The 11,254-nt window shown below is 38.2% G+C and overlaps 1 protein-coding gene across 1 annotated transcript; it reads right to left on the reverse strand.

Annotated features, from left to right (window-relative positions):
- Nucleotides 1–453: 453 nt before the first annotated feature.
- LOC104114311 (DNA glycosylase/AP lyase ROS1-like) lies at nucleotides 454–10,636 on the reverse strand. Its single transcript, XM_009624718.4, has 20 exons — nucleotides 10,436–10,636; nucleotides 9,298–9,960; nucleotides 6,979–8,742; nucleotides 6,506–6,904; nucleotides 5,708–5,798; nucleotides 4,429–5,572; nucleotides 4,228–4,307; nucleotides 4,055–4,139; nucleotides 3,882–3,973; nucleotides 3,740–3,808; nucleotides 3,390–3,426; nucleotides 3,222–3,304; nucleotides 2,303–2,770; nucleotides 2,114–2,150; nucleotides 1,958–2,015; nucleotides 1,569–1,708; nucleotides 1,406–1,471; nucleotides 1,192–1,306; nucleotides 1,070–1,108; nucleotides 454–704 (listed from the first exon to the last, which is right to left on the reverse strand). The coding sequence occupies exons 2-20, from the start codon at nucleotides 9,803–9,805 to the stop codon at nucleotides 565–567; spliced, it is 5,415 nt and encodes a 1,804-aa protein (XP_009623013.2). The 5' UTR covers nucleotides 9,806–9,960; nucleotides 10,436–10,636; the 3' UTR covers nucleotides 454–564.
- Nucleotides 10,637–11,254: the final 618 nt, after the last annotated feature.

The raw sequence follows: 11,254 nt of genomic DNA on the forward strand, positions 1-11,254 counted from the left end.
ATGGGTTCAAACCTCTAAGGTTTTTAGTATTGAACCCATAGTATTTTTGAAATTATGGGTTCGTGTCTATTACTTTTCATACTTTTAGTGGAGTTTTTTAGACATAAATTTATGTTCCGCGTAAAAAGTACCTAGTAACTCAACACTGCATCCACTCGTGTCTATAAGTTACTATATAGAAGGCTGGTATCATGTATACATGTGTGTACCTGCATTAGCAGGTGCATTCACATGTTTACCTTTGCGTATTATTGCATATGTAGCAGAGAACAGGAAACATTACAACTTTGTTCAGTTCAGGCTATTAATACTAAAAATTAAAATAATGGGCTCTGTAAGTCCATTATCTTACAGAATTCGATCGAACTAAATGGGAATAAACTGACCCAATAAATTGTTGCTATTTAAAGAAACATCATAACTGTTATTTACAAAAAAAAAATTATCATCTCATTTTCGTTTCTACTTTATAAGTTAACAAGATACTTATCTTCTTTCACCATCTGGCTTAGAACTGCATGATATTGAATGCTGTTAGTTTGTTTGGCATGATTACCTGGGTAGCTATATTCGGTGGGCTGCTCCATGTTCTTCATCCGTTTTTCCTTTAGTCTTGTTTAACTTGCTGGCTGGAAAGTGCAACCGTGCCATCAGCGGTCGAGGTGCTCGTGTCTTATGATCAAATCCCCGCACACAAACAAACCCTGGAAAAATACAATAGATATTTATCAGAAAAGCAAAAATGTTTTGCAGCAGGGTACACCAACTTCTTCCTGTTAGTTTCTGAACTGATTACTACTCTTTGTTCATAGCTAAATTTACCATTTATCCAATGCTGTGGAAGGCAATCATGAAACAGGTCCTAGGTCTTCTGATACTTCTATATCATTTAAATTTTTGACTATAATATTTTTTTTTTTTTTTTAACATGGTATGTTAAATTTTAAACAGACTAGAATGTGATCCATTTTATCTATTTGTTTTACAGTATGCCATCCCGACATAAAGCTAGTTTAAAACACATGTCTTTACAAACCCTGCTAAAACTGAAGGATTTCCATCTACATACCTCTCCAAAAGCAGTGTTGTATACTTTCTGTGGTTAGTCCTGATGAACACGAGAGATTTCAATGTTAATTTTACTCCCAAAACTTTCTAAATGAGGTTTCATCAGTTTAGTGGTTTTTTCACCTTTGAATATCGTCGGTATTGAGGTTCCAAAGTAGACAGTCCGCCGTGGGAGATTCCACAGCCAACCCCTTGGGACATTAATTGGGTTGAGGCTGGAATCATGGTCTGCGAACACCTGCAAAATAATTTGTTCACTGAAAACCTAAATATTTGACATAGAAGCTGTCTTTGACGTGTGAAACCTGTAGATGAGCTAAAAGTTGGTTATATTCACCTCATTGACCTGAAAATAGGTACCATTGAGTGGAAAGCTTCCTCTCATAGCTGTTCGACATGGTATCTATTAACAAGAATAACAATTAACATAAACTGAGTGTATCTCTTTAGTCATTTACTCGTATAAAATGACCACTGTTATAGTCTATGGGTTTTCTTACCAGAAGAGTCCCTCTTACTGTCTGAGAATGTGCTTCACGTATGCTGTTGCATGAGGAACATGTCTCATTTTCACATAGTTTGCCAGATTCTTGAGAGTTGCACTGTGTTTCTGGAGGTTGAAAAGAATTTGCTGTTTCACCTGATATGAATTTGATACAAGCGGTAAATCAGTTAGTGCTGAAAGGGGAATATGAAAGTTAACTGATTTTACCTACAAATCAGACTAACCCATGAGATTTGTACCCTAGAGTTACCAAAGTGATGGGCTATGTCAATAGTTCCCGAAGCATGACTAAGCTAATTCATCTATTTTCCACATTACAAGAATATTGTGACAGGATGCCAAAAATCTCTTTCATATATAGCATTACAGTTCTTGTTGTCCTACCCGGTGTCCAAATAGCAAGAAGATAGGAGCAAGGATCATCTGGTTCTCTTTTGTCCAACTGCAAAATGAAAAATTTATTCATTTGGAGGATTAATTTCTATATCTGCTTGGCTGCTGGTTACATGTTGGACATAAGACTACTGTGGAATCACTTACCCCTTCCAAAAGTGGATGAGAATCTGGAAGTTCATATCTGTAGGAGGAAAAACAATTGAGTGAGTACAAGAAGTTCTTCAAACATTGTATTACCTTGAAAAGAACAGTCTATTCTTGTCTGTTGAGTCAGTGCTTTTTTTGGCAGCATAATTCTATTATTATGATGTAGGATCAGGATTATTTACTTACACTTGATGTTCAGTTCTCAGCCGGCTGACATTCTTAAGTTTAGGCACGGGAATTGATGCAGCTTCTGAAGTTAAGGCTACTAAGGCATTCGACATTTCTACCTGATGAAGCTCCATATTGTTTTTGACATACTTCTTTAAGTTTTGAGTGAACTCTGCCATATTCAATTCAATTGTAGGAATTTCACAAGGATCTTCAAAGTAAGTGTCCTCTATGTCAATTTCTGGTGCTTGTATTTGCTCTTGCTCAGGTGTGGCAGGAAGTTCAACAATGGGCTCTGGTGTTGCTGGCACTTCAATAATAGGAGCTGAGTTGATCAACTTCTGATGCTCCACTGGTTGTTGATTACCCGGAGGTAATGGCAGAGGCAGGTGAGTGAAGTTTTCCCTTGGATTATTGTTAGAGGCTTTGTTTTCTGTTGCAGACACAATGCTTTTTTCTTCCGGCGCGGGAAGGGCAAGCCTCGCACTGAATGGTGCATTATCATTAGATCAAGTTTATGAAATAAATGTACTTCATCAAAGAAATACAATGTTTCTGAATATTTAAACAGATAAAATAGCCATTCAAGTCTTATAGTCTCAGTTAATGTGCTTGCAGTATGGATATGACCAACAAGAGAGTTCTATTAGGCATTAGCTATCTTAGAAATAAGTACATCTAAAAATTTTAGCATGAAATTGCTTCGTCAGTGACTTGAGTTTTCTTATCCAGAATGCCTCATGGTTGTATTTTATATATTGGTGGATTAGCTTGAAACAGGCTAGTGGTTCACTGACATACAGTAGATTTTGCATACCTAAAACATAGTGGAACTATGGTCCTTTAGGTTTGAGTGGAATAGTTTATGTACTAGAAACAAGATAGTTGGACACACAAGACAGAAGTATTTTAGCTGCAGAAACAGTAATAAGCTAACCTTGCAAAGGCACTTGCAAAGTGTCTGCATTCTCCTCTCAGTGGACATGCGTTGCAATTGGGTTTGCTTTTTGTACAGAAGACCTATATGAGTTGCAAGAGTGGCTTTAGCCTTTGATTGCAAAGATCTACTAGTTTTAGGAGATATCATCTAATAGCATTGACATACCTTTCCGAAGGTGATCATATGGTAATGTAGCTCATATCTGTAATTAAGATCTTAAATAAATGATCTGTTACTTGTTGGAAGAAAACAAAAATAGTTTCTAAACTATCTAACTATAAGTGCACATGCATTGTTCATAAGTCCCTCTGACCAAACTCTGAATCAACCATGCTACTATTTTCTTCACTTTATTAAAATAGACAAATACTTGTATCATTTGATTTCACCAGAAGATTGACATTGGAATACTTACATTTAGTTACAACTTAGGGCTCGATATCTGTGAGTGGTCAAATTATGACACTACAATTGCGAAGGACACTCATACATATATGTCTGTGGATGCTACTTACAATGTTCTTTGATCAAGCTTGCAGAGACGTGGCCATAGGTACTTTTGGATTGACTCCAGTATTGGGTACCTGTAGGAATACGACAGAGTTAGCCTTGCACCACGTATGCAATTAGAGATATTTTAGAGTCAGGAATACTCACAGCTCAAGAAGATGCAATTGTAGTGACTCAGGCAACGGCTGCAGGGGCACCCACCCTAGCCTAACAGCAATACGCCCTACATTTGTGTCAACCTTTTTGCAGATACACAGTCATTAGTGTGATTGAACTATTTCTCATATATTAACTCTTCCAAAATTGGTTCTAGATCTTACTGGGAAAGCTAGGTGGTGAAGTGTTAAAAGTCTCACACACTCCACGCTCTTCAGACCCAAGCCCCTTATGCTCAATAGATACTCTCTGAAACCATACATTTGAAGTGTGTTAAAGTTTGTAGATGACTACTATTTTAAAGGTGAGAGATTATTTGGAACAATTGCTAGCTTACTTTGCTTTGTCTGGTGGAACATCTCTCAGCCATTCAAGATCAATGCTTCCATGTTCACTAACAATCCGGTTAAGAAAATTCTGCAATAGCAAGTTTAATATCATTGAGCAATCACTTGGGATTCCAGGCCAAATAATTACTGTATATGTATATGTTCTCTTGTCCTCAGATATTGCAAAAAGGAAATACACATGTATGTACCTTGATCCTCTCTGCCAGCTTGTTGTTCATTCCTCGTTCTCTAATTGTGTGGGCTATCTCATTGACATTTGCGCACCTCACTGCTTCCCAGTCCAGTGAATCCAATGTGTTCGCTGTCTTTTCTCTTTTCTTGCCGTTGGCCTGGGCCTCTAACCGTAAGCTGTCCCAATCAATGTTCTCTTTCTCCTTCCCGAGCTGTCCTTTTTTTGCTTTAGAAGGATTGTCATTTACACTGTCTACTTTGCTACAAGCATGATCACTGACATTTTTCAAGTTTGACTCCACAGCTCTTCGCTCAAACTTACATGAATCAACAACTATGCTGGCCCTTTCTGTGACTTCTATATTGGTTTTTGAAGAGGTTGGTGCTTCTGGAACTTGGGGTACATTGCAATTTCTATCTTCAGTTTGAAACTGTAGTTCGACATTGACTTCTGCATTATTAACTGTCTCTATGTCCAACTTATTTTGAGGGTTATTGCATGAGATATAAGTTTCACTCCTCAGTGTTGTGTACAGTTCTGGATGTGCACATTCTACCAATGATCCACTTTGTTCAAGGGCACTACCTTCCTTGCGAAGGACTGGGAAGTTTCCACATTTGTGTAAGTATTCAGTGCACGTGGTTCCTCGTGCTCCTGAAGTTCCTGCCATCTGTAATAGCTTCAAAAAAGAAGTGGAGCTGCAAAAGCTGCTTGTGTCAGTTCTTTCTGAAGTTTGAATAACCGCAGAGTTCTCAGAAGAAACTACAGAACTCGGAGAAGAAGGCAAATCGTTCAATTCTTTTTTATCTCTGAAACCCATAAGTGTTGATTCATGATACAGATCTGAACCTTCTCTAGAAGAATCTGATTGCAGAATTACAGAATGTTCTGCTGACTTTATGCAATGTGTGCTATTTTCACTTGATTCAGAGCTGCTGACAGCTGTTTTTTCTTCATTTGAATATGTATTATGGACTCTCCAGGAATCCTGACATCGAGTTGACTGATTTTCTTGATCTTCATGCCATCTGATAGAAACAATGGGATCTGTTGCACACGCTTCAGGTTCTTCAATTATGATAGCTGTTCTCCCTTCATGCTTCTGAGTACTGCTCTTTGTCTTCAGAGGAAAGTGAGCAGCGAGTGACATGAATGCAGAACTGTAAAGTGGACAAAGTAAGTATTTTGGGGGAAGGTGGACAAAGTAATATGTTGAACTCCATCTTTGAACTTTAGAAATTTGCTGGAGGACAGAAAAAAACCCAAAAATTACAGAATTTTATTGTTTCAGCTACCTGGAAAGGTGATCTGAAACATTCTGTGTAAGAAATACTCCAACTACGGAGTCCACAACAGATCCCTTCCAAGGTGAGAAGCGCCTGTCTCCTGACTCACCCAGAAAAACAAAAAGAAAAAGATAAATAATATGTAGTTATGGTTATTACAATGGATAAAAACATGTGACTGACATCTTTTTTCTTTAATATGGCATGTTTTAAACTCCTAAAGTATTCCAAGGGGAAAAAATAGCAAGGGTACATGGAATCTTGGTGTTTAAGATTGATAATAGGTGTACAAGGTCAGCATTTAGTTTCTGCCTCACTTTCCAATAGTTTCTATGAGACTATGACCACATGGTGAGTCGCAGATTGAAGATATTAGCATGGCTGTTTGCTGATTGGATGTGATGTTTATGGATGCAGTGTCGTTACAGATTGAAGATATTCTCGTCGGACTGATCTCTTCATCCTTAACCTACTTCCTCTTTAGCGCATACACGTGTTGATATGCATGTCAGGTTGGATTCTGGTTTCTTGCTTGAGCTGTTGCAAGCGCATGCGTTTTGTAAGTTTGAATTAGTTCTGAGTTCACTTAGCTGGTGTCAAAGTTGGTATGTGGTGAGATTCTGTAAAGTATTAGATCCATATCCTCTATCCTCCTTTTTTTTTTTGGGGGGGGGGGTTGGGGGGGGGGGGCAAGCCATCTTCATATTTAAACTCCACACCTTTTTCTAGCTATATTTCAGATGAAGGGAACCTAGCTATCATTTTGAACTTAGCCACAACGAAGGCTTGAAGACATTGTACAAATACCTTGGACAAGACGCATTCGCGCAATAAATGAGTCTGCTCTACTATTAAACACTCTACGTTCTTCTTCCCACCATTTTGCCTTGTCTTCATCTGTTCCATCAACGCCTTCACTGTTTATATCTTGCAGCAAAAGCTTCCATACCCTATCAGTCTCATCATCAACATCAACTTTTGGCCGTGGTTTTCGTTTCCTAACCAATGAACTTCCGAAAGGAACAATACTTCCATCTCTTTGATAAAGAACAAGGGCACTCTCCCCTTGAAACTTGGTGTGGTAGGCGACACTTCCATGTTGACCTTGAATTTGGCTGCTTTCTCTATTTAAATCAAGGCGCTGCAAGTGTTCTGCAATTTCATCAATTGGAGACATGCCTCTCCATGTTAAAGCTGGCGGGAGACCTGCATTCAATGTTAGTTAGCAACTAAAGAGTTATGATGTAATTGATTGTTTTAAGAATATGCCTTTTAAGTACCCCTTGCATTTGTTGTGAATTGTTGATGGATGTACATGTTGGAAGCTGTTGAGCTGACAAAGGTGCTTTTCTTTGATTGCTTTTTTGTCTTCATCGGTGCTCGGGTGTCTGCAATTGGAGCTTCCATGCATGCATTGGATAGATGTGAAGTCTTGTATCTTTCTCCAAGTCTGCATTTTGTTGCGTATTTGGATGTAGAAGTCTGAAATTGTTTGTAAATATCATGCACAGATGCTAACTCATGCACTTGAGTTGCGCCTTTTGATCTCCTCTTCCTTAACTTCTCTGCTTCCACAACTGCTGGCACAAAATCGGAGTTCTGCAGTCTGTTGTAGGCTATATTGGTTGAAGAATTGTTGCTAGGGGAACCACTGATATTGCACTGCGATGAAGGCACACAGTTAATTTCGCTAGTAAAATGCTTAATGTAAAATGCTGCTGAGCTGTGGCCCTCTTCTGTTCTCTTTTTCTTGTAAATTGCAGGACAATGCATCCCTAGGTCGCTATAAACTTCAGGTTCATTTGCTGGAAGGATTGCTTGATAAGCCTGCATGGAATTGAAGTACACTCCCCTGGCATTTAAGCTGTAGAATTGTGCTTCATCAGTTCTATATGAATGCTGTCTCTTCAAGCCTTTCCCATGTGGCAAGCATGTGCTGCTGCTGCAGTTGGAACAATTCGGGCTCTGTGGTGTCATTTGTACTATGCTTGCCTGTTTATCACGAGTTAAATCTGAAAAATTGATTCTATAATTTCCTCTTGTGCTTTCATTTTGATTACCAACCATGACTTTATCATGATTCCAGCCAACCTTGTCTAGAGATGGAGAACCAAGGTATTGCACTTCATGCTGTGACAAGTAATTTCTCAGCTCCTGGTTCAGGGAACAGTTGATGTTATAAGTTGTTCCCACTGCTGTCTTTTCATTGGGGGCTTCCACACCTTGTCCAAGTTGTGCAGACTGTACACATTGTGCAGTTGATTCGGTTTGATTCGCATGCAAATCCAAAGTTGAGGACCTGTATGATGAGTTTTCATCACTTGCTTGTCTTTCAAATTCAAAATTCAACGTTCTCCTGCAGGATTTTCTAGGAAGAGAAACTTTTTTCGGCTCAGTTGTTCCACCGCTCCCCTCTTCAGAGGGCTTTTCTGTGCTCTTCTTAACTTGATTTCTTCTGACGTACTTCCTCTTTGCTGGTGGGGTTTCTTTGGAACTAGGAGTCTTTCCCTCGTCAATTGTATTGTTTACCTCTTCAGCAGAAGTGGGTGCAGGGCTGCCAACCTTGTTTCTTCGGACATACTTCCTCTTTTCTGTTTTTGTCTCCACTGAACCAGGCAGCTTTTCGGTTCTTCGTTTAGGAGTCCTTTTAGGCTTGCTTTCTACAACCACCTTGGGCCTGTGTTTTCTTCTTCTTTGTTTTTGCTCTGGTGTATTATTCAGTTCACTATCCTGTTTGCCTTCCATGTCAAGCTTGTGATTCTCCTGCAATTCTGATTGATTTAAGACCAGCTCCGACTGCTCTCTGCTCTGTTGGAGTTCATTTGCTTCAGCTCTCTTTATTGTATCTTCATTTGACTGTACACCTCTTGGTAATGTAGTAACATTAATGTCTAGGTTTGACGCATTAGATGCGTGCCCTGTACTCTTGATCAGATCTGGTGTTACTGGTTCGAACTTGAATGGGACGTTGCTTAAGATTGCATCCGTCATTCTTAGGGGTGAATTCAGGTTGAAAGGGGAGCTGGGAAAAGTAGAGCTTCCATCTGCATGATGGATCCTCTTAAGTCATATTAGTTTATCAAGGAAATAATCCCAAAACATGAAGCAATAAATTTCTTTAGGCTGTGACATGTTAGCTAAACCATGATATTGTTTGATGCTTAGCCGAATTGTTTTCATGGAATGAAACCCAAACACAATATGTAGAAGCATGTGCTATTAGCACTCAATTAGAGGAAAAACTTAGTGTCATAAATCTTGTATGTAACCTTTTTGTTTCCGTTCTGATTTGTTATTCCAAATGCAACTTTATTGAGTACCTGCAAGAATGTTAAACTCAATGCAAGCAAGTTCATGCATGCTTTAGTAGATGTAAGTTTCAATTTACCTGAGAACGTAATACTAAACTTGTTATTTTTCATTCTCTAATGTTTTTCAGGTCTTAGTATGCACGAAGATGCTGTTGTGTTAATGAGGCAGGTAAAAGACACTCTTGACATATATATGGAATTGTTGTTTTAATCCGAAGATCCTCAAAGCAGTAGGGTCATTACAATAACACGAGACAATGATGAATTAGTGAATACTTCATTTGTTACCTGGACTCTGGGAACTGATGAGCGGTTTGAAAGAACTCCCCGCACTATAAACTGTATCATCTTTTGCATTTTCAGCTGCGGGCGTGGTGCCAGCAGCATGTGCCATCGCCAAGAGATCTCCGAAAGACACATTAGTCCACATGTCTACGTTATCACTAGAGAAGTTATTGCACATCTTTATACCACCTCCATACATTTCCAATTTTGTGCCTACTGCTGCTTCCCAGGTGGTGAAGCACTGATCTACTGTTACTGAACTTGTTGAACCATTGTATGCAGCTGCATTTTGAGCTTCGGCTGTGGCGCCAGCAGCATGTGCTGCTACTGCTTCTGCTTTTTTCGTCTGCAACTCCGACCTATCAACTTGAGCCAGCTGGGTTTCCTGCCTATTCTTGCTAATTGGTGGCAATGTCGCAAAACCTGGCTTCCCCGGAGTTGCTGGAATCCATGAAGTGTTGGTCTGTAAATCCTTAATTTCTTCAATCGAGCTGCCTTGGCCTACATCCATTTTGCAGCTCTGGAAAACTGGTAAAAATCCAATCTTTTCTCCCCTTTATCTTCTTCAATTTGAAATAAACAATTTTTTATGAGAAAAATCAACCTTGTCCAGGACTTAGAGAAGATTATTAATTCTTCAGTACCAATTTTTTTTATGAAATTATCCTGCAAAAGCAACAATCAAAGATGAAATGACTCACAAATTAACAAAAAAAGAAAGAAGAGAATTTGCAGGAACAAGAGAAACAGAATATCAGAAACTCTACAAAAACAGAATTTATTAGCTCTGTTATTCAGATTTGTGAGATTACATCAATTGATTCCTTTTTAGCACAGATCCCTAAAGACAAGCAGAACTAGTTCTGCAATGGAAGTAGCGTGTGGAAGACCAAATCAGAATGTAGATTCTAAAACAGACTAAGAAATCTTAGTTTTGTCAAATTTAAGAAATTAGTGAGAAAAATTAGATCTTGATCAGTGAAAATTGCTGCAAACTGACAGAACAACAGAATCTGCATACAATCTTTAAAATTTCCATTTTTTTTTCTGCAAATTCATTATGTCTAAATTAGAAAATTTAAAAAAATGACTTGTCAAGAAGTATAATTTGATTTTAGAAAGCTCAGTGAATTTTACTCACCTGAGAAATGGATAATTGACGGAGATCTCATGGAAGCAGAGTACACCATTAAAGAGGGTGAGGGAAAGTAGGAAAAAGGCCAAACAGAAACGGCAAGGCATTATTCATAGACCGGAACAAAAGTTCTTTGAACCGATAACTTCTTCTCGGTAAACTATAAAAAGCCCATAATTAATATATTTTTAGTGCTCATTTAATTACTGTATGTGTTAATAACTCAGTGTGGCAGAAACATTTATAGGTAGGGGTTTAAAGTAAATGGTATATCTGCTGTTAAACGATAAAAACGCCGTGAGTTGGCTAACCGAGAGTTGACCACGTGAATGAAGTACCGGGGGATAGGAGAGTGGTTTCACTTGTGGTTTCGTGTTTGCATTATTTGTGCTATTAAGTTGGTTATATTCCGTTAGGGATTTGACAGTTATAATTATTTCAGTTTAAATATTTAATATGTATGTATATATATATATTACTGGATTTGTTGTTGTTATTATTATTTGTTACAATTAAATGGTTAGAGTTAGTAATTAGGGAAGTGATAGTTATATTTACTGCAATTTTGAATGTTTGGCATGTATATATATTACAAGTTAAATTATTAGAGTTAGTTATTAGGGAAATAATAGTTATAACTTTTTCTCGAGTTATTTAATTAGAAATATGAATTGTAATTTTAACATCGGGATAAAAGGGAGAATTCATCTTTGAGAGTGAGGAGTGAAAGTTCGAGTTTTGAAGCAGTTGTTTCGCATTGAACAAGATGAGGAATAAGAAGGCATCAACGCCCACTAGAATTTTTTGGGTTAAATATTAGTAGTA

Source organism: Nicotiana tomentosiformis, chromosome 2 (genome assembly GCF_000390325.3).
Source record: "Nicotiana tomentosiformis chromosome 2, ASM39032v3, whole genome shotgun sequence".
In the NCBI taxonomy this organism is placed as follows: domain Eukaryota; kingdom Viridiplantae; phylum Streptophyta; class Magnoliopsida; order Solanales; family Solanaceae; genus Nicotiana; species Nicotiana tomentosiformis.

Bases quoted from the DNA above. Each gene is read 5' to 3' on its own strand.
- LOC104114311 (XM_009624718.4), bottom strand. From the start codon at position 9,805: ATGGATGTAGGCCAAGGCAGCTCGATTGAAGAAATTAAGGATTTACAG. The intron at 8,743-9,297 runs GTAACAAATGAA...TCCATCATGCAG, and splicing joins CATCAGTTCCCAGAGTCCAG to ATGGAAGCTCTACTTTTCCC. The intron at 3,809-3,881 runs GTGAGTATTCCT...GTATTCCTACAG, and splicing joins CAATTGCATCTTCTTGAGCT to GTACCCAATACTGGAGTCAA.